A 23,559-nucleotide genomic window follows, 5' to 3' on the forward strand; every position below is an offset into this window, starting at 1 on the left:
CCACTGCTGGCCATAACCCCCGGGATCCCTGGCCCTGCTCCATTTCCTCACCTGCCCCCACGAATCTGTCCCCCGCAGCCCCTCTGCTGCAGGTCTGACCCAAAGCGGACCCCTCCGAACCACATCTGCCCCATCACCTGATGAATTTTATTCTATTTTTTTTTCCCGCTGGCCCTATCAGAAACTCCTCTGTGGGGCACAGCTCCACAATCCTTTCCCACCGGTCAAATGGCACTTGGCTTTCTCACCGAGCTGGGAAGCTTCCTCCACGGCTTTCACAGCGCTCCTTGCACGAAAAGCAGTCGGAAAAGCTGCAACCTGCAGGTGGGAGGGCTCCATCACCCTGCTGGTGAGAGCGAAGAGCCACAGGGATCCATCCACCTCATCCCTGCTCCGTGTCCTGCAGGCTGTCCCGGCACAGAGCGGGCCCGTCAGGCCTCGCGGCGTGAAGCAGGGGGATTTACTAGGTGCAAAACAGGAAGCCGAGCCCCGCGCTCTGGTTTTAATAAGGTGGCAATAAGCAATGCATCTTTCTGCCCCTAGAATTCCTCCTCTTCAAATACTAGATTTATTAGAGACGCCGTAAATCAATTCGTGTTGCAACTAGCCAAAAAAGCCTGACATTTTTATTGTTTTTGATTAATAGATTTATAATTGGCAGCAGGCATGGCAGTCTCAGCGTTTATTTTTCCCAAGACTTTCTTCCTTTTCCTTGTAGCTGACGCAGCTTGGCCTACTTTACATTTTCCTTCTTCTCCAGATCACTTATTGTTTTGATTTCGATTGCGTTGCGTTCCCTTTGGTCCCAGGCCCCGGGTACTATCTTTAGGCAGAGTTTAATTTGGGGCTGTTTAGAAAAGGGCACTGCTGAAACACCCTGAAGGGAACCCAAACGCACATTTTCTGCTCTCTGCTTCCCCTGCCGACCCCCTGCCTGTTTATGCCCTTCGGTGCTCGACTTCCAGAGGTAGCACAAGCGGCCTCGCTTCTCTCAGCCCCCCTGAAACCAAGCCCTAGAGCCCACCAGGAGGACCTGAAGCTCGTCCACAGATGGGGAACCTCGAGGAGCAAACCCGAGAGCCCAGCTCTCCGTGCAGGCTGCTGGGGGCACGCAGCTGGACGGCTTCCTGCACTGAGTGTCCAGAACTTCCTGCAATTTGTTTTGAATTATTTCCCACATGTGGAGAAAGAGGGCTGAACTTTTATTAGCCGTGAGAGCAGAGATCAGATGTGAGGAGAAAGCCCTCTCCCACCACGCCAGACCGTACACGCTGCTTCCAGCAGCAGTTTACAAACGTCACAGCAGCACCCCGAGAGCATCGGCCACACCAAGAGGATGAAAAGCCTATGAAAATGACAGCGAAAAGCACCAAGAAGGGTTCTAAAACCCTTCATTTCTCTTCCAGCCCCAGGGCAGGTGGGACACGGGCCCCACCAAAGGAAGCACAACCACACCTCGTGGACTGGAGGAGCCTGAGCTGGCTGCAGTGAAGGTGTCACGCTGCGTGTGCTCGCTACGAGAGGCCAACAGGCACCCTGACTTGCACTCTAAGAGGGCAGGATAACAGAAATGAAGCAGGTGCCTGTAAAACCTAATAATAATTTATAAGCCCCTGACACCTTCTTCAAAAGCTCTCAAAATGTTCTTCAAACACTTGCAAAGGATTTTTTTTTTTCACGACGCTGCTCCAAGGTCAGGAGAGTGATTCTCATTCTCAGAAGTAAAGCAGGGCAGGTGAGAGATTGGATCAGCATCACCCCAACTTCTCATACTAGTCAGCAGAAACCCAGACCAACATTTCTACACACCAGTGACAGCAGGAAAGCAGCTGGAGAGTTGCTCTGAGGCTGCTCAGATTGATTCTTTGAGCTTGAGCTGAACGAGATGTCTCCAGCCTTCCTGCAGCTCCTGCCCCTGCACTAGAGACACTTCTGGTGCTGAGTTACTGCCCGGCGAGGCCAGGTTGGGAGTGCTCCCGGTGTACAGCCCCACAGTGCTGTGCACAACACACGTGTTCACGGAGGTGAGTCCATCACGAGTTATTGAACACAAAGCCACCTTTGCCTCAGAAGTCTGGAGCTAGCCTTAGAGGCTCTACCAGGGAAATATAAAAAATAACACCATTTCTGTGCTCCTCCATGGACACTGCTCCCAGCCAGTGCTAAAGAGAAGATACCGCACCGGAGAGACCTCAGACTGACCCAGCATGGTTTGTGCCTACCTGAGGGGTGCTCCCTGGCCCTGTGTACAGCAATTACAAATCTTTCCTGTGTGACATCGTTTAAATACAAGCAGACTGCCCTGTCCTCTCCCTCCCCTCCCCACAGGCAGAGAGACAAGCCCTGAGCTGTGCTGCTTCAGCGTGGCCTTACCCCGACAGTCCTTGTGTCCTCCAGATGCCTCCGAGGGCAGCCAGCACGTTCCCGCTAGCCGTGGCGGAACCAGCCTGCACCAAAAAAAAGCAGAGTCTGAAAATTGTTGCCAGAGAGGTTTGGTTATTTACCGAGCTGTGTGTCCCCCTTACAGCAGCTACAGGAGTCCTAACGGTCCGGGTCTCCTGGCACAGGCTAAAGCTCACTGTCTCCAGCAATGAGGCAAAGGGCAGAAAGGGAAAAGTAGGCACAAAAGAACAAAATAATCACTCCAAGGTCACAGAGCGCGTTAATTACAGGACTGGGGCTGCAGTCTCCTCTGCACTACACTCTGCTTTACGTCCAGCAGCTGACTCTGGACTAAGGCGTTAATAAAAACGCACTCTAAAAGCACCACCAAGTGACTTCACTACTCACTGCCTTCAAACCCACATGTTAGCAGCCTGGGATTAACTTAAAAAATACAAATTACAAGTAATGGTTAAAAAACATGAGTGGTGTTTTGCATGGGGAAATTACCTTGGGTGAAAAACAGGACAAACACCAGGGCAATTACATTACATGTGTGATCTGGTTAGCGTGCAGTGACGAATAATAGATGCTGCTGGAATGGTCTCAGAACATCCCAAGGCACCATCACCCCCCTGCCAGTGCTGACCTGGTTGCTGAGGACAGCAGCAGACACAAACGAAACCCAGTTCTTAGAATTTTATCACCAATGCTGCCCAGAGGCAAAGAAGCTGCACCAGGTACAGCAACACCAGAGTCACACCGAGGTGTGCACAGCTGCGTGTGACTCAGCTGAGAGCGTACGTGTCACGGAGAATAAACAGCCCTTCACTGAAAGATGTGAGCCACAGGGTAAAAACCATCCTCACACAGCCCAGGATACCTGACCCCTGCCAACACAACGTCTCTTTTCAGGGCGGGGGAGGATGTTAGGAAGATCCACCCACGGAGGGCTTTTAGCTGCGTGGCTGCTTAGCTCTGCTCTGGGTCAGGAATGACGGAGATAGTAGATTTACTAGCAACTTAACTGCTTACTAAAGGTATTAATCTTACAAGCAATTGTCCTTCTGCTTTGGCCTGCAGAACTAAGCCACCATGAGCTCTGTGGTTTGAAATTTTCAGACAGAAAATCCAGTGCCGAGCTGTCCTCAAAAACCACACACACACACACAAAACCATTATCAAAACAACACAGGAACAAATTCCTGGTGGGATGTTTAACTTTGGGTGTCGTTGCGTAAGACCCTGGAAGCCTTGAGACCAGCACAAGTGCAGGCCCTACTCAGAGAGCTCCTTTGGGAAGGGAGCAGAAGAGGAATTCAAGGAAATTAACACAATTTCATTAATTCTGTGTGTGGTACCTGCTTGCATCTGTCTTAAAGGACAAGAGCTGAAGTCATTATTACTAGGTGCTGGATTTCTTTCTGCTATGACCATGCCCCTGGCATGTCTGCTGCTCTCCTCCACTCTTACCTTTGCCAACATAATTCTCGTCTTCGCTACGTCGAGAGGCGTGGTGACGGCAGCTGCAAATCCACCTGAGCAAACCAAAACACGAAACACAAGTGAGACATTGTTGGCTGAACACGAACGACACCCTCCCTGTAATTCCCATGGCTGTGGCCAACACTGCTGCGTTATTAATGCCTCCGGCACGTTTCCTAGGAGCAGAGTCCAGGTATGTTTGGTGAAGGTCAGTGCATGCAGCCTGCTGTGCTCTGCCCGGAGAACTAAAGCCTGACCGTTCAAATTTTAGAAAGAGCGAGCGAGGAAGATGCTCTGCGTCTGCAGCACGCGTGCTACAGGGCATCGCTGGCCGCAGGCAGCAGAGAGATCAGGTGTGAATGGCAGCTGTTAGACCTGGGATTCTGCCTCAAGGAAAACGAGACGAGGCACAGCTCTGGACGGAGCTCATCCCCAACAAAGATCAGCCGCATTTTGGAGAACAACAAGCTGAGTCTGCCTGCAGATCTCGGGAACTGTCAGGAGGCTGCTGCCACAAGTGCCATCTTCTCCTCACAGGCATTTTTATTCTCTCTAATCACTCCCAAACGTCACCCTTGGAGCTCATTACTTTCACTCAGAGCAGCCAGCTCAGCTGTGGCTTTCTTCCCAAAAGCCAGAAATCTTAAGCTTATCCATGTGCATGTCTCACCCACAAATGTGTGTGTCTATTTCTCCGTATTTTAACCCTGTGGGTACAGCCTGGCCTCTCATGCTACCTAGGGACCAGCTTTGCTGGTTTTTCTCCCAGGTTCTTATTCCCTTTGCCTTATTTCACCATCCTAAAATTAACTCTGAGCTGTCCCTCCTCTCTTCACAATATCCCAAGCAAGTAATTCACGTTGTGGCACAGACGAAGAGAAAGGAACTTAAAATGCTGGAGCAGCACAGTGGTAAGCAAAGAGAGAAAAGGGACAAAAGGAGGGAAGGAAAAGAGAGACTCGTTCTGAAATTTGTCTCGCTTGTTCCCTCCTATTTTTTTCCTCTGGAGCTTGGATAAACCCTGTGTCTGCTGCAGCAGGGAACAAAGCGATTCCAAGGGCTGAAGCCTACAGCGTGCCCAGGGAATAAGCTAAAAATAATCTGGTTTTTTTTTGCTCCAAGTTCTACGGAATGTAGAAAAATTGATCCTTCTTTTCTTGGGACGGGAAGGGAGAAAGCATTTCTTCTAACATCTGTCAAGTAATGAAAAAAAAAAATCTCTCTTCCCCACTGGCTGGTGATTCTACCTGCATTTGTCTCCCCGTTACCTTGGCTGTAACACCCGAAAACCCTGCTTTATGTCAGACAGGGAGAGGCCAGCTGGCACCCCGGGGTGACTTCTGACAGCTCATTGAGGAACGTCCCAGGACAGCTCAGGGCACAGTGAGGCAGATGTGCAATCCCTTGGATCACAAACAAGAGGAGCAGGGAAGCTCCTGAACCACCCAAGCCCAGCTTGGAGCAGCAGCTTCAGCTCCTGTAAGGTCAGCCCATCAGCTTCACCCTGCCGGAAGCTTTCTAGCAGTGATACCTCATGAAAAGGCAGAAAAAATGGGTTGTGTTTAAGAAACCAAAGCAGAAACTATGAGCAAGTTAAAGTAAATTCCAGCCCGTTCTTGGACCTTCTTTAAGGTCACGAATCTTTTCATTGTGAGCCAGTTTTTGACTAAATGACCCAAAGGCTTGGAGAGAACGATTGGGTTAGGAACTTGGTACTCATGTCAGCAAAGTATTTTTAGAGCAGTAAAAATAACCTCCATGGAAAAGAGTGGGGATTTACAAGTTTGGATGCAGACGTCCTTCCTTCACCCGCAGCGAACCATGAGGCTGTTGGGCCTGTATCGGGCAGAGATCTCAAAGCACCGCTCGGCTGCGGAGGTGACAGCTAATTTCCCTTATCAGACCCTGTTAATTTTTTAGGCACTCATTCCTGAAGGTCTCTCATTAGCAGAAGCTTTGATCTTCATTGACGGAGCGATCAGAACAACCAATTCCTGCGGATACGACGTTCCCCAGCACTCGCAGCCCGATGCCTTCAGCAAGCCTGGTTGGTTTTCATTTTTCCCCAGCTAACATCTGGATGTCTCAGACTCTTTTGTTATTAACATCTCTATGTTTCTTTTTCCATCACTGGGAAGTATTTGGTACAGATTTACCAATCAATTTAGAAAGACAACAGCAACAATAAAATGCTTCATAAGCACAACAAGCAGCAGGATAGCAGCTAAATTAAATGCAAGTTTGCATATGCCTGACAAAAACACCAGATTAAAGCTGGCGTTTGTTGGGAACGACATTTCAGCGCAGGCAACGAGTCTGAAAAATTAATTTCCTCCAGTCTTAACCCTAAATGTCCAAAGTAATTTTAGAATGAGCTCTTCAATGCTACTGCATGGATATCCCGGGACAGGCTGCAGTGCTAGCGGGTACTGTGCCGTTCCACCTGCCCTAGGTGGGAAATTCAACATACAATCTGATGGCTTCCAAGCATCAAACTAATAAAACAAATCCAAACAAGTACAACCAGAGTCTACTCAATCAAAATAGCAGCACTGTGCGCTGGCCTGTCCAATACTCAGTAAAGGCCAAAAGATCTTTGCATGCCCTGTTACTGATTTAGCCTAGTCCTGCTGTCACCAACTTCTCCAAGAGTTGCCACACAAGGCTGGAGTCCACTCAACAAGCAAAAAAAAACAGGTATCAAAGTATCAGGGGGGCAGACACGGTCCAAACACATCCATCCTGATGCTCCTAATCATTCTCCCTCTGCAGAGCTGACAGAAAGGCACCTCCAGAGGCAGCCCGTGCCCAGGCAGGCGGACTGACTCACCTGCTCGCTCCTGGAGAAGGCTCCTTTTATCCCCTGCCCTAGGAGGATCTGTCAGTGGCTTGGGCTCAGCAAGTAGGCATAAAGATGGATTTGCACATGGGAAAAGGCTCTTGGCTTGTTAATACTCCTAGCAGAGTGACAAACTCCTCAGTTGGGAAAATAAAACTCCATACTACTGGAAAATTCATCGCCTGTCTCCCAAGAAGTTACAAGGGATGCTGTATATTCACACATGTCAGCTGAACGGCCCCAAATTTACCAAGTGCAGGGTGTTAAACAGAAAATCCCCCTGCTAGTCACACTTTCCCACTGACCAGCTCTTGATGGAAGTGCTAGAGACAGACAGTCCCTGTGCTGAGGCCAAGCAAAGAGAGCAATTTCCCTAGATTTGGCAATAGGAACAAGGAGCCTTGGAGACTAAGATATTCCCCTAGGTTCTTGTTGGCATTTCCTTTTTAGCTGTCACATGCAAATCAAAATTGAGAAGCATCAGAACAGAATGAAATACTTCACTCGAGAACAATAAATAACCCGAGGTACTAGCGGTAAGGTGGCTCCTGCTGAATTTCCTGCTACCACAGGGAAATGGCCCCCTGGCTCCTTGGGACACTCCACAAGTAAGATCCTACGAAGGGAGGAAGACAAGTTATTCTTCAGCTCCTGTATCTTTTTTTTGTGGTATCATTTCAATTTTTCCTCACCCTTTCTGAAGGGACCAAGGAACCCCTCTGGCCAGGCCTCACAGGTTTCTGTCACCTCGCTGGATCCCGGCACCCTCATCTGAACACCAGCCCTGTCCTGGAGGCCAGGCTTGTCTCAAGAGGTAGGAACTTGTGTCTGAGAATTAAAATGTATTTGTTTGAATCAGCCCACCCTCGGAGAAGGAAAAAAAAAAATGCTGGTTGAGTTGCATTATTGCCTGTCTTCACTGCTGATTTAGGATTAAATCCCAAATTCTCATGGAAAAACTGCATAGCAGTGGTCTAACACGAACTACTCACTACCCCTCACAACACCTTACACTGACTGACTGCCTAATTAACTTTTTCAGAACTTTTTTCAAGATTTTACTTTTTTTCTTTTTTTCAGAACTCTTCAATTAACTGTTTTTTATTTGAAGTTGCATCATATCGACATCAGGTCGATTTTAAGAAGCTGTTCCAGGTCCTTTATTCCTGCAGCACTGACACCTGCCAAAGGCAGAGCAAAGTGACCCAAGAAAAACCAGCAGACGTACCAAGAGGCAAGGCACTGCTCCTCCGGGGATTTAACCAGCTCCGGCTGAGAAGCCCCGTCCAAGAAGGCACTGAAGGGGGATCTTGAGAACTGCTCAAAAATTTATCCAGAGCTATAAACAGCCTTTTAGACACGGCGTGTAATCTTGTCAGAGCCAATTAGGTGAGAACAAAAGTGATGGGACGCCCTCCCTGTTAATGTGCAAAAAGCTCCCGTTCGTGCTTTATTATGCACTAGGCTTGCACCTCCAGTCCCTGGGACTTTTTCACCACAGGGCATAAATTATTAACAGCAAGCCACACTTTTTTTTTTTTTAACACTAGGGAGAAAAAGGAGGTGTCTTTAGCAGGGGCAGTTTTCAACCACATTAAATGGTGCTTTGACGAGCAGGAGCTGCTGGAAAGCCACCCAGAGGCCCCTTTGGGACAGCCTGCCCTGGCACAGAGCAGGGCTGGGGTGCAGCGGTCCAGCCAGGCAACCTGAGCCCCAGGATGGCTCGAGCATCAAGAGCAATGAGAGTGGGGACATGTTTCTCTCACCTGCCTCCTGCCTGCCAAATCCTGGGCTGGTACCCAAACAGCTCAGACACCAGGCAAGTTCTGGTTCCAAACCTCAGGCCTAAAATATACCCCGGATCTACCCTTGGGTTCCTCCCCACTGCTCGCATACCTCCTTCTCTCACTCCCTGACTGCTCCAAACATCTCCTCCAGTTAAGACACCAAAGACGATGATAAAGCTGGACAAGGCCTCCAGGGATTAAATTATTAACAGATGAGACAGGGAGGGTTCCAGATCTCTGATATTTATGCTCGCGCCTATTAGGTTTCTATAAAAAGCCCGCGGATCACATACATACATCTGACACATGTGTGCTCAACGAGGAGGAGTCAGGCCTCTGGCAGCACTTTGGCTGAAATCGCTGTTATTTCACAGGCGCTGGGGATGGAATTCAATATATTGTTACTCTTTGTTCTGTCCTCGCCAAATAATCAATTATGATTTAGCTAGGAACTAACCAACACACAGACACATGCATGTATGTGTGCGAGAGCCCTAAAGGGAAGCCAAACAGGACTTCTCTTTCAGTTTGTTTCAGCTTATTACCCTGCCCCTCAGGACCTCTAACATATTTTTAGAAAGTATTGAATTCAAGCAAAGAGCACAGGAGAAAAGCATGTCTGTGTGGTTTCTCCATCCCACTGCTACCATGGTGGCATTTGATAGCATCTCTGTGTTTAAAAGTTGTTTTTTTGGATAATCTTCTCCTTTTGAGGTTTATAACGTGATGACTTTAAATCATTCAGATGCACACACAGCCTGTTTTCTTCACAGGGTACTGCTGGCATTCTGATTTTTGTTTTGGGGTGGAAAAAAAGGGATAAAGAGCTTGGTCTGGTTTCGCTTCCCTCATCTGAAGCTCCAGGTAGGTAGTTAATTGTTTTTAACTGTGGAAACCATTCCTCAGAAAGCAGGAAATTATTTTTCCACCTCCAACACTCAGCAATGGAGCTGAATATTTTTGGTAAAACGGAACGGAGACAGAGCTGGGTTAGATCAATACAGGTCCTGCCTGTTGTGTGTCTGCTGAGGGAGGGAACGGAGACCAAAAGGTAAGGTTCTGGTCCAGAAAACGTTTAATCTCATGAGCTTTGAAGCAGGCCCTCAAAGGACACACCAGAGAGGAAGTTTAAAATGTTCCTGGTGAAAAGGCAAGAATGGGGAAGGAGAGAACAAAGAAGGAAAACAAGACTGGAGGAAGCGAAGCTGGAAGGATAACCCACAGAATATATCATCACCAGCTACATCACGAGCTACAAACCAGGACTGCAGGTCTGCAAAGATTCCTGCTTTGGGAATTGAGCCTACAAAGTCAGGGCTGAGCATGAACCACCTGAGCACGAACCTGGAAGCCTCTGGGCTACTTCAGGACCTGGGGTCTCCTTGAGCACCCAGTACTAGGGCTCCTCAAGGGCGGCAAAGTGCTCGTGCATGACAATGCCTCTGGAAGCTCCCTCTGCAATATTCCTGCTGGAAAGTGAGCAGACGCTACCAACCATCCATCAAACAGCAGCAAGTTCAAGCACAACTGGTCAGAATCAAGACATACACAGGAGGAAACAGAGGCACCGGGCTAGGTTTCCAACTGAGGCACCAAATTGGACTTCAGGAAATTACTCCACAGGGCCTTGGGTAAATCAGATAACCTCTCCAGCTCTCTGAACGTGCCTGAACACAGTTTTTGTATCAATCTGACTGTAAAGAAATCAGCAGAACTAAATTAATGATCTCCTATCACACCTGCAGACATACAGATTGCATTTTAAAGCATTTTTAGCCTGATGGCTTGTTTTGTTTCCAAACAGAAATGAACGATCTGCTTCAACTCAAGTGCTCTGATTTTGCTTGCACTGATTTGACTAAGTCAGTGTAAAATCCAAAAGGAGACCAAAATTTAAGCAGAACAAAAACTCCCTTCATATCACATAAACATAGAAAACACAGCTGGACACACCACAGATCATCTAAAATATCCTCTCTGCCCCAAAGCAGAATCAACCCTACCTAAACCATTCCCAGGCTGCTTACATGACTGATCTACTGAACTGAGTGCAGTTAGAGCCACAAATGCTCTCTCCGTTGTGTCGTTACAGTGCCTATCAAAATGAAGCCTCAGCCTCTGCTGGAATCCTGTTGCTATTAATACTTCAATTCCCCTAACAGAGCTTATTTTTAAAAATTACATACGATGTAATGGCTCTGATTTTACAAGTCATCAAAGAACAAGCTTTGCTTTTGATAATCTCTATTTCAAGAAATGTTATAATTTCTGTTTAAGCAGGATTTATTTTTTCCACATATTCTGTTACTGGTTTGGAATCTCAAAATGTATTTTAGCTCCTTGGGGAGACGCTCTGGCTATCCATCTCTTAACTACTAATCTGTTTTCTCTGTTAAGACAGTTGAGTCTCTCCTCCCTTTAACTTGTCAGCTATACTGATGAGTCATTAATTGCCCCCCCAACTTCTTTTTTTTTTTGGAAAAAACTACAGTAGGCTAAAATCAAGCAAGAAGCCTACCGAAGAATTCAATTAACTTTTGGCTTGTTTGGTAATAAATAGTGCAGTATTGTGTTCTGCCACTCTTTATTCTTGCTGTAGTGTCTGGAGATTGCCCAGATGTTTCGTCCTCTGTTTTTTTGCTGTGGAAGGCTTTTGCCTCCAGGCTGTGCAGTGCTAGCCTCTGCTCTCCTGACTCTAGTTAATCTACATGGCTGTCAGAGCTGTCACATGAATGGTGAATCACGGCCTCTCGCTGCAATCACTTCAAGCCCTGGGGAGCTGCTCAGAGCAGACAGCTGCACAAACCCGCACCCAAGCAAAGTTTTCTCCTGGATGAGGATTTTACAAATCAACTTTGAAATAATCGCAAAGCCTGACTGACAGGCCCCTGGTTTTTAAATAACAGAAATTTGTCAAAAACAAATTGGTTGTCTTTCAAACAGACACCCTGTTTGAGCCTTTTTTTTCTTCCCTTTCCTTTGCTGACTTCCCTACTTCCAAACAACAACTGGATCCGTTTTCTTCTAAACAAACTTGAATTACAAAGGAATGTTGTTCTGCTATACTTAATAGATTTGCACATTTTTCCCTTTCTTCTTTAGTCTTTCCCAGTGTAACATATAATCCTTTGCACCTGCAAAAGCTCCACAGACTGCTGACTGCCAAGAATCCACCACGTGACCCTGCTTCCATGACCAGAGATCCTGTGTTTAAAGAGAAAGGAAAATAAAAAGTTATTAAATGTTTGAATCTATCTGATCCCCATGTGAGTTAGCTCCGAGGATGGGAACTTAAGTGAAAAGCTATTTTTGTGGCATTTTTCAGTGATGTAATAAGTGATTTTTCCCAAGGAACTTGTGTACTTGAACAAGCAGATGGAGTGAGAAAGATGTCTGGAACTGAGGAGGGCTTGAAGCAAATTGCTTTCAGGGGTTTCATATGTATGCATTTAAGCCTGTGGCCATGCAACTTTGCAAATATTTTGCAAAATTATTTTCTTTTTGGCAGATAAAATGGTGCAAAGCAAAACACTAAGCCAGGGGGGCAGCATGCGAGAACCAGCATCAGGTCAGCCCAGTACCAAACACCCCCGTGTGGGACGAGCAGCCCGCAGCCCAGTTGGACACAAATCCCGTTTGCTCCCCTGCCTTTCGTAACCCAGCCCCTCCCTGAAGAAGCCATCATTAAGAAATTACTCTTATCACTCCCCTTGCATTCGGAAGCAGGTGTGTCTGTTTTTCGCTTGGCGTCTTTGGAGACCACACACCCTCCTCCTTGCCACCGCTCCCACACACCGTGCTCTCATCCCTTGAACTCATAGCATCACTTAAACACACCACCAAGAACGGTGTCTTCCAAAACACAAGCATTAAGGATCACGTCAAACATGCAGTTTGAGGACTCTGATTGAGATCAGCAGCAAGGGCCAAAGCTTGCTGGGAAGATCTGTGATGATGCCAGCTACGGTCACATTGTTCTCTCCTCCTCCCTTCACCTCATCACCCTCTTCCATCTCCTGAAATGCTCTGGAGGAGAGATTTCTGTTTTATGAAGTCAGGAACAGTGCTTAGCAAAAAGGGATGGGTTCCACGGCCCTTCGAGGCCTACCACAGAGAAATCAATAATTTTATTTTATAGCTGTGGCGCTATCTCATTCTTTTTAAATCCGTATTACTCCTATACTATAAAACTTTCCTGAAAGCAACCTGATAGCTTCAGAGGCTGAGATGCTGCTCTCAGGCTCCCGGTCTGCAATGCAGCCACGCTCCACTGGGGCACGAGAGCTCATTTCCTTCATTTGCTGACTCTTCATTTAACGCACTGTCCTTGTGACTCGCTTCTTCCAACTTGGCTGGTGGTTATATTTCAGTTGAATGTTTTAAAAATCAAACTGTTCAAGCAACAATGGCCAGCCACAATGTTGTTTGGTATCCTGCCATAGCTAAATAGCTGCAGCTCTGCTTTACGAAAGCACTAAAGGGATTTCAGTCTCTTTAATGCTAGCCATTCTTCTTCCTGGTGTTTTCAGTATGAGTTCCTATTCTGCTGTCACCCACAGCAGAAACTGATTTTCATCTCATAAATAAGTAAATAGGGATTCATAATTCTTCAAACCCATGAGATGTTTTTCTGGAATAACTTCCACCCTTTGGACACGCAGATTTCTTGCAAGTCAGTCCTGCCGGATGAAGGACACATGCCCCCTGAGACAAAGGGTGCTGTGCTCCAAAGCTTCTAGGTACTGTCAAAGCATAAATCCCATCTTCAAAACCCATTCCCTCAACACTAAAAGCACTTAAGAATCCTCAAATTGAAAGCCAGGGTTTAGAAATGTAACTGCTGCAGCCACTTGACAAAAACAGAATTGCTGTATTTTTTCATTAAATGTTCTCCAAACGCACACATCCATAACTCAACCTGAGAACTCCCAACAGCTTCTTCTCTAAGGCAAAAACCACTACGCAAGATCTGCTGAAGGACAAACAGAAAACAAGCGCATCAATATAGACATTCTGAAGCCTGATCTCAGTCCTGATGGGGTTTTGTATCAATGGTATTGTCCAAAGAGTTGTAAAACGTATTTCTTATTTGTTGGCATGTGCTTCTGAAACCTAGTTTTTGATAAAGTCTGGCTTCCCAGTACGGTTCTGTACAAAGAGCCTCTGCCAAGCAAGGCAAACTGTGCTGAATTCCCATCCGTTATGCCTGCAAATTGACAATAGGTATTTGCAAGAGTCATGCAACATGGAAAATTATTTAGAAGGGTGGAGCCAGGAACAGTTCAATTAAATTAGGGAAAAGGAGATTTGAGGCTAGAGAACAGGAAGAAAATTCCCCAACAGTGAGGTCTATTGAACAGCAGAGCCAGCCTCCCCAGGGAGGAGAGGAAAGCCCTCTCCTCTGAGTCATTTAAAAATAGACTGGAGAAGGCACTCGAGACTGTACTGTGGGGAATAATCCTGCATTGGCAGGGGCAGGACGAGATGACTTCATGCATTTCTTTCCATCTCTGATTTCGGTGATTCACCCACAGCTCCAAACCTGAATATGCAGAAGAGCGAGAGAGAAGCAGGGAGAGAGAGGGAAGCCGTGAGGAACAAGTGTCACGAGGCCAAGAGGCCTGGCAGGTCTCTGCTCCAAATTCCTGCTAACCACGCTCGCACCGCGGGCCAAGCTGACGTGCTGAAGGTCACGCATGTTTTCTCTCTCAGTCCACAGAGCATTAATTGACAGGGCTTTACGGTAAGTTGGGCTGGTAACGTCTTCAAAAACACTTGCCTTGGAGCCACACCGAGCACTGTACTGATACCACTACCACAGGGCAACGCAGAGCTATTACAGGCTGTGGATACAGGTAATAACAGCACTGCCGAAACCAGGCCTTGTTGGCCTCGTTCCTGAGGAGAAATACATGGCTAACACACCTATCCCAAACCGCTGGCTGCTGACGGATTGCTGGTTATTTGCAGCACTGCCTGGCTCGCTCCCCACCATCCTGGCTGGTGCACAGACACAGAGCAGCTTCCCCTCGGTCGCTCCCCACCAGCGCGTCGAAGGCACGGCCCCGCGTCACGGTGCCAGCCGTGCTCCCCGCTCCCTGCTTGGGGCCTCTGAGGAGGTCGAAGCGCCTGCCCAAGTCCCACATAAGCCTCGATATTACGCTGCTTTTTCGACACGTGCCCTCTGAACACAAAACACAAACTGGGAGCTGCTTGCAGCACACCACAATGCCTTGGTCGGCCTGGTTTCGCCACCACCAGCCAGCTCCGACCTGACGACACCACACTACTCCTGCAGGCGGCAGGAGATAACGGGGCTTTTCCAGGGCCATTCCCCTTCCCACCAGCTTTCGCAGCCTAGGAAAGCCAAATGACAAGGAGCACATTACATGAAAGCAGGCCGCCATGCCAAGCCTGTGTCATGTGTATTCTATTAAGCTGAAAGCTGAATAGAAGACTTTGTTTTCCACTTCAAAGGACCCCATCCCAATCTCTCGCTCTTCCCTTATGAATAACAAATTGGAAATAAATCTTCTGGCTGAAGCGCATGGAAACTCGTACAGTTGGGGCCCTCTGCAGCTTCCCAGCTCAATCACATGCTAATTTTTTTGTAAACACGTTTCTGTGATATATATGTAAATCTCGCTGTGCGCTGCCGCGCCATGTAAAGCAATACAGCGGCTGTGTCCTCGAGGGATCGGCCTCGGCGGGAAGCCTGAACGCAGAGCTCCAGTTCTGCACAGGGATAACGTTTGCAGAGAAGGGTCCAGTTTTATACGTGAGCCATGCCTCACTTTTCTTCCCAATGATCCCATTACACACTGTCTCAGAAGCCGGCGCCCTCCGCCTCTCACTACAAACATTATTTAGCTCTTTTGATATAGAGAATACAACAGACACCCTGTTTTGCTGGGCATAAATCACATTGGAAAAAGTTCTACTTAGGATATATCAAAGACCTTTCAATCAAAAAAATAAATAAATAAATAAAAATGAACAAAAAAAAAGCAAGTTTACCATCTCCTTTAAACACAGAGGGAATTAACAGTGCCCCCAAACATGTGGCACCAAGAAGGCTGCTTATCTGTTGAGGACACCTGGCCACAAGATGGCCAATAACTTTTTAGTCTCTCCAGAACTCCTTACCTGGGCACATCTGTCATCTCTGCCTTATGTTTGTGGTAAAAGTTTGGGGAAAAGATCAGCCTTCAAAGGCTTCGTGCTCGCAACACCGTTGGGTCTCAGTCTATATTCAGGACACCTTAGCTATGGTGATACTAGGACAGGACACCACTTGCATCTGTCTCTGAAACCTGGTGACCAGAACAATATCCCAAATGCTGCAAGAGGCACTGCAGACATCGAGACATCTCTGCCTTGACTTCACTATTCCTCAGACGCTAAGAGGCAAGCAGGCCTCATGGCATGCTCTAAACTCAAGGCCTGCAGCTGAGTAAATATTACAACTCGCTCCGATGATACGCATCTGTAGTATTTCTCTGCACCCCTCTGTTCAACGAGTGTTCAACTTTATGATAACAGGAGGGGGAGTTATCTCTCGGAATTAATCACGTTGATTTGTGCCTATATGCAGTCCTGCAGACTGAGGAAGGAAAGCATTTTCATGCTTGCCTTTGCTGCTAGGTATTTTATTTGCAATGTGGCATTCTGCATGGCTGGTCCTTACAGATGCGTGGCACATTAGCTGTAGGAGAAGCAGAAATTCGTAAGCAGATTGCAATTTCTAGACGTAAAATCAAAAAGCACAGAGACAAATGCCATCCCCAGTGAATTTTTACGCGCATATGTGCAGCACATGTGCAGTACATGTGTATATTAATCACGCAGGAAACATGCAAGCCCAAACATGGGAAAAATTCGATGATCTAAGTTAACTGTTGATATAAATGTTGAGACTCCTTTCACACTAATGGAGTTGTACTCACTTACGCCAGTACTGAATTTGGCCCTAGAATTAAACCCACCCAAATCCTAGATAAATTGAGAGAAAGAGAACAAAAGTTGGCCTACACGCAACAGCATATTTTTCATGTTAAAAGCGTTTCATTCCCTTTCTCTCCCCATATAATACTGCATTGATGTCTGCGACCCATTTGGATGTAAATCAAAATGGATGTGCTAAAAGCCTGGTTAAATAAAATGTCTTCGAAACACTGTTCCCATGGCAAGGCAGAACATAATATACCAGCCACACTCAGTTTCCATGGCACAAAGGGCCATCTATGTGGCTGGGAAGGAAAATGCAACTCTAAGAAATCACTTCAAAGCTAGGCCAGCTTTCCTTGCACATATGCACCGCTACTACCTGCTAGTAAATGTGGATTTCATGCAGGCCTGGGTGAATAAATTACATGGAAGAATTATAAGGGGTTTTTAAGCTTCTGCAGCAAGAACAAAGTGTCTGAGTCAAATGGTGAGCCCTTCGCATCAATTGTTTCTATATTCTACTAAATGTCCCCAAACATCATTGGCAAGCTCCAACTTGTAGAGAGCTGCTTGTGGTCTAGGCATGACCAAGAGCATCACAATCTGGCTCTGTATCTACACACTGCACAAGCCTGTTTTATTTCTATGTTTTAAATGCTGCATTGATGATCCGAGGCCATCTGACTTTCCCAAACGTGTCTGCAGCGCTCTGAGTGAGGATTGCATTTGTTTCTTTCTCTTCGGTGCAGATGGTGCATAGCATTCCTTCGGCTGCGCTTAAAGACTGTGTGAATGACACTTATTGTGCCACTAATAAAGCGGGGGCTGTTTGCTGAACAGCTGTTGGGTACATTGTTCTTTTGTGAGAAAAATGCAGCCGTTATGCTAATGGCATGCACACGCCGCATTGGCTGCAAGTTACATCACGCCTTGAAACGCTGCCGTGGAAATCTGTTTTCCTGATACTGCACCTAAGCAAATGGCAGACACGTTAGCGTTATTTAACGATTAGGACTTAATCCCTAAATCCGCCCGATCGTTACTCAAAGACGGAGCGAGGCATGGTAGAACACTTACTACGCTGCCTGCAAGGAAATGGGTTTAAAGCCGGGCCTGGGTTTCATTTACTCTTGACCTACATGCAGCTGAACGCCGCAGAAAAGAAACACTCAGCTGCTCCTCCAGGAAAAAAAAAGGAAAGTTGTCACCTTCCTATAGAGCCGGGAAAGCCATTTTAGGCCCACTTTGGCTACATTCCTCTGTTTTCTACTGATTCTGTTAAACGGCACCAGATTTGATTGTAAATTTTAGGAGGGAAATAGCATGTGGTTTATTCTTTCAGTGGTGGAGTTATAAACACATATTACAGCCAAGGACCCCAGCTGCCCGGGGAGAAGCATTCTGTAAACTTTTCATTCTTAGTAACTTTAAAAATCAGGTGCAATGAGCTCAGCCACGATCAGAGCCCTTGCCCTCACAGAAAACCCACTGAGCAGTCCTCGCACGGCTTCCTCCGAGGTCTGTCTGCACGGACAGTTATGGGCAGGGCTGAGCCCACCTTGCCACCAGAGTTGTTCACATCCTATACTGAACACCAGATTTCCCAATCTTTGCTGACTCCCAGCACAGGTGCCTTGGGTGACAGCTGAACCCGGACAGAAAACAAGGGACCTCAGGAGATGCAAGCCCAATCCCAAGACTTCTCTCCACCCAGAAAGCAGTTTGGGAACAACATAAGGGCTCTGACCCAACCACCCTCCTGCTACCGCTCAGATTCAGAGCGGCTGGACTCTCCCCGTTCCCTTTATTGCCATGTCCTGCTTATTTCACAGGGTGGAAATGTGCCCGTCTGTACTCTGCAAACAGTTCTCTGCCTGAAGCCATCAAAGCATTCCTCTGCTTGTTCAGGGTCTTACACAGCTATCACATGCCAGTGCAGTCATTAAAAAATCCCACAAGAGAGATCTGCCCATGCATCTCGGCTCCCTCTCTCCAGCTATTGCCTCTCAAGGTGCAACCAAATACATGGCTTTGTAAAACACCTGTCAATTTGGGAGATGTAGAGATTTGAGAAAATTACCTTATGGCTAAAGCCAGTGACAAAAACCATGCGAGTTCACTAGAGCTGCAGAAAGTCTGAGAGCTTTGGGTTTTGCCCAGCACTGAGACTAAAAGGGAAATCCTGGCTCCGTCCAGTGCCAGAAAAGCCATACCACCACCTTCAGCACAGTCAGTGTGAGATTTTTATCTCGCCTCGCAGGGCCGCTGAGCAGCACCGCCTGTGACAGCCCTCCCAGAGGGGCTGCCTGTGCAGGAGCAGCGTTCGGCAGGGTGAAGTCAGCCTGACCCTGATGTTATGAAGTTTTTGCAACCTGCAAGTGTCTCATCTCAGAACTGGATGTCTGATGAAAAAGACAAAAGGTTCCCAGGATACTGGGTTTGTTCTCCCTCCTTAAAACAAAACCCAACCAAAGGAGCTAGTGAAGAACTAGTCAAACCGTACTTTCCAAGTCTACTCATTCGAGACCTGTGTCCTCCTGTCCCGCCTGTTCCTTCCCTCCTCACCGACTGCCAGAGCCTTTGCTTCAGACGTACGATACATTTGGTCTATAAAGGGAGCATTCTTCATTTACAGCTGCACTGGCGCAGTTCTTTGTGGCTCTGAAGTGCAGCCAACAGGCAGAAATATAAAACCCAAGAGGACTGAGTCTCATTCCACCTGAGAAGGGTTTGTCTTACACGCAGCATTGTTCTCCTAGGGAACTGATCATTTCCACTCAGCCATAAATAGGAGGCATTTGGGGCAAGATGTTGCTCGACTCAAAACTAACCAGCAGTGCTCTATTTTGCAAGTTTGCTTTAAACCCTATTTTGTTGGAAAAATAAATAAATAAACAGGTGCCCTGTATTTCTGCAAGATGCCCCCTAAAATAACTTATATCTGACCAAACTGCTACAGTAGTAACTGGCCATGGTGTTTCTCCAAGGGCTGGTTTAACATAGTGTGAATGATACTTAAAACCCCTCTTCTTTTCCTGAACTTTACGACTTTAAAATTATTTTAGCTGTACAGCTTGGGATAACGAGACAGAGCAGCACTACACAACTCACTCTAACAGAGAATGACAATGTCTGTTCCTACATCTGACATGTCATAGTACAGTTTCCTTCTCCCCTTTGTTTTTTTTTTTTAATCAGTAATCTTTACCTAAGTAGAAATATGAAAAAATTAAGAAATGAGATGGGAAAGGATGTTAAGCATGTTTTACAGCAGTGGATGCTACACCCCCTTCTCTCTCTCTCTCTCTATATATATATATATATATATACACACCCCTTTGTCAGCACCAACAGCACAAGCAGCCTGATGGTTCAGTGACCCCCACAGTGCTCTCTCCCTTTCCTACCTTACTTCACACCAGTGCAAGGCACGCAAGTTTACTCTCACACGGGACAGCTGGCCCACATAAACAGGCACAAGAAAACTGTGCATGTAAACTACGTGGCTAAAGCCAGCTGGAAGCAAAAAGAGCAACCACAGCAGCCTAGAGCAATGCAGATAGAGAAGATGGGATACAGGAACACCTGATTTGCTGCCTACAAAGCCTTTATTAAGCTTCTTTAAGCTTAACACCTTGCTGCTGGCCTTAGCCAGCACATATGTGAAGGAAAAGAAAACTGTTCTTCCACATGCTCCGCTAACTTTACAATGGAAAGATAATTTTCATCATTTTTATGGTTACTAGCTTGTTTGGGGAGTTCTAAGACTGAGCCTGTCATCCACCAGTTCGTGCAATTTTGTATTAATGGCTTTAAAGTCACCCAGCCACAGCACTTGTTCTGTTCTCCTCTGTGGGATGACCCGCACACATCATGCATACACAGCTACTCCTGCATTTACTTTCTCAAGTAACCCCATTGCTATAGTGCAGAGAAGTCCCTCAGACATTAACTAACCAACAACTTCACCTAACTCCGGTATATTTAGGCTTTGCACCTTTTGCCTCATCCTCTGCACTATTATTGCTTCTCAATTCCTGTCTCTTTGTGCTCCCTTCAAAGCACCCAGGAGAAGCCCTGTGCTGAATCACGCTGCTCTTGATGCTACCAGCCACATCTTGCCAGCTGCTGGGGCCGTCATGATTTTCCTCCTTTGTTTTACTGCCACAGTAAATTTTTTTAAGAGCTGTATGTTTTCTGCCATCACTGCCTAGCTTTGATGTGACAAACCTTGAGCTCTCTCCATGTGCTAAGCCAAAGTGACTGAAGCATGCGAGATTGATTTCTGCAGATTTCTGCTCTTGGTTCCACAGGCAGAAGAATATATTGCAACCGGTCCAAAGAGCAAACTAACCCAGTTTTGCTTCTTTTCAAACCTGCACCGACCTCTTTAGATTAAACCCGATGCCTCTCATCCTAAGGGACTCCCTCCTGGAGCCAGCTAAATTCAGACTGTCTTCTTTAACCTGAAATTTAAACAATACATTTTAGAGCTGCAGCTACACGGACATTAGTTAAAACAACTTTGTGTTCTGAAAACATCTCCACTATGGCGCTGTTTTATGTGGTTTTGGAGAGAAGGCTGCACTTTTTCTCTTTAAGTACTGCCATCTCTAGCTCCCAGCGGAGGCTGCTGCACTGACAATTGGGGGTCATGCCAGCATCGCTTCGAAGAGTTTACACAAAGCTGTTCCTAGACACTGGCAGGAAAACAGATTCCTAATAAGGCAGCCAAAGTTACCCTGCACAAGGGGATGATACCCAGACACTGCAGCAGGCTGAGCTCATGGAGCACCTGCAGAGCCCACAGCAACTTACAGCTCCGTTATATGAAAGCTCTCGATGGATTTCAGGCTTCTCCTACCTGTGGACTCCCCTTTAATTTGTCTTCCTGAAACCTCCAGGTGCTCACGGTCCCAACGTGGGCTCAGAACCACCCCAGCCACTGACACAAACGAGGGGGCAAGCTGCGGTCCCAGACAGGCATACAAAGACTGAGGAGAACATCGGCACTGCTTCCTAAATGAAAGCAGCAAGGAGCAAGGAAGAGCACCGCCAGCTCCCATCCGTCCCAGTACTCCTTCACAGTTTGGGTCTCAGTGCTGGGCTTTCTCGGGAGTCCAGCACCCTTATCAGGAAGAGCATGGCTTGCTGTCCAGCTCCCTCATATACATGCTGTATTTTGCTACAATGCTTTTAGTGATCTGCTATAATTTTCTGTGTTTCCAACCCAGGATCTCAAAGCAGCTAAAAGGCCCCGACTTTCCCTCATCATTCTGCAGTGAGGACCACACCAGTATCACCATTGAAAAGGAAAACCAGAAGAACAGAGAAATTACACAACTTCAAATTCAACTCCGTGCTCAGAAAAATACACAGTGACTGTCCATGATAAACAAAGCAAGCAGCTGGTGGGAGAACAGTGCACCGTTCTGAAAGGCTGTGCTATTAAAGTATCATCCAATTGACACCTTCTTTAAATGACCTTTGAAATAATGTATATACAGCCAATCAAAATAGCGTGTCGGTGATGTACTGAGAGTTTCTCCCTCTCCACAGAAACAGGTTCCATCAGTCTGCTCTGTATCGTTTGCAATTTCCTGTTACCTTGAAGAGTGAAACACTGGAACAGTTAAAATAAAACCAGAATAAAATAAAATAAATCACACAACACCAATAGTTCCCACTCTACTGCAATCAACAAAAATAGCTAGGGCAGCAAATAAGACTTCTGGCATGCCAGGGAGTAAAACGTAGACTGCATGGCACATATCGATGGTTAGGTGTTCCCTGTTATTTTTCAAATATCCAAGCAAACGATCACATGCACAGGTAGGACGGTACATGCTTACTGATTCTTGGATGTGCCCATAATTGCGATAATCAAATTAAATAAGCTACCCTGGACAGCCTTTGTGAGTTGCATAACTTATATTTGTATCATTGAAGAGGACTTACCTTTAAGGCCTCCCAGAGGGGAAATTGTACCAGAGAGAAAGGAATCTGCAGAGGTGGGAAAAAAAAACAACAACATAACGTTACGAAAGCAAATGAGGTTGGCGTGTTCCTTGCCTGGCTAAATTAGGAACAGTTATTGTTCACTCAGGGAACTGCAGCTTATTACATTTGCAAATCTTTAAGGACACTTTATGTCGGCTGCCATTAAACGACTGGTTTCACTAAAGCAGTTTTACTTTGTTTATCACATTCCCTGCTGAGAGGTTAATGTATTGTTACCAGGGTGGCCTAGAAGAGCAATAAGCAGTATGATCTAGTGCAGGGACATTCTCGGTTTGATGCTCAGCCAAGAAAGCCATAAGGATGGTTCAAGTAACACGCTCCCAAGGCCAGGAACACAGCCTGTCAAAAAAACATCTTCAGTAACACACCCTCACAAACACTGAGCTGAAAAGAGCTGTGCTCGAACCGGGGCTTTGCAGGTCGGGTATCAGCTGCAGAGAGAAACTTTTCTGAACATCTCCCCGTGATCTCACATTAAGACGCTCCCTTGAGAATTAAAAGCAGGTAGAGAAGAGGTGGCAAGCCCAACCAAAGCCCAAAGGGAGAAGCTTGGTGTTTTCCTTCTTATCAGTGGACAGACGAGGCTCTTCTGTCCAACACCCTGTATCTCTACCTAAGCTCATTCCTTCTGCCGTGTGTCCCCAGCAGTGTCCATGCATTTCCAGCTCTGTTACAGATTTTGCCCTGATAAACGTCTTGTGAACCAACTCAACTCTTCTGGCTCTTCCTCCTGCTCACCACCCTGACATCCATCCAACATCCATCTCTGGCACTGACTCTGCCTTTACTACCTCCATCCCGGGATGCCCATCTCAAGACTTTTCAGGGGAAGAAGTCCCTGTGATAATACCAGCTCACACCAGAACTGCCCTACAGCTCTAGCTGCAGGTCTGGTTTGCCCCCTGCTCAGTGCTCATGCAGTACCTGCTCTGCTTCAACAGGCAGTCAGCCCCGGTTTCAAACCTTCTTCCAAATATCTAATTTCTTCTCCTGTGTGCATCTTCCTTCCCCAAACGTGATGCACGCTGAGTTAGTTTCCTCCCTTCTTTCGGTTTGTACTTCATGCATCATTTTATTAGCCTCAGAAAGCACTCACAC

General features: G+C 46.7%; 1 protein-coding gene across 13 annotated transcripts in view; it reads right to left on the reverse strand.

Moving 5' to 3' along the window:
• SLC25A26 (solute carrier family 25 member 26) overlaps nt 1-23,559 on the reverse strand; it is a 96,570-nt gene that overhangs the window by 1,420 nt on the left and 71,591 nt on the right. For 11 of the 13 annotated variants that reach the window (XM_072044545.1, XM_072044546.1, XM_072044538.1 and 8 more), the window contains 4 exons: nt 22,399-22,443; nt 11,628-11,697; nt 3,856-3,920; nt 2,374-2,447 (listed from right to left, as the gene is read on the reverse strand). In XM_072044545.1, the coding sequence (XP_071900646.1) occupies nt 2,374-2,447; nt 3,856-3,920; nt 11,628-11,697; nt 22,399-22,443 (254 nt within the window). The remainder of the gene's footprint in view (nt 1-2,373; nt 2,448-3,855; nt 3,921-11,627; nt 11,698-22,398; nt 22,444-23,559) is intronic. The other 2 variants (XM_072044537.1, XM_027467910.3) reach the window with 1 other exon arrangement.

The sequence above is a fragment of the Anas platyrhynchos genome, chromosome 13 (assembly GCF_047663525.1).
Source record: "Anas platyrhynchos isolate ZD024472 breed Pekin duck chromosome 13, IASCAAS_PekinDuck_T2T, whole genome shotgun sequence".
NCBI lineage: Eukaryota > Metazoa > Chordata > Aves > Anseriformes > Anatidae > Anas > Anas platyrhynchos.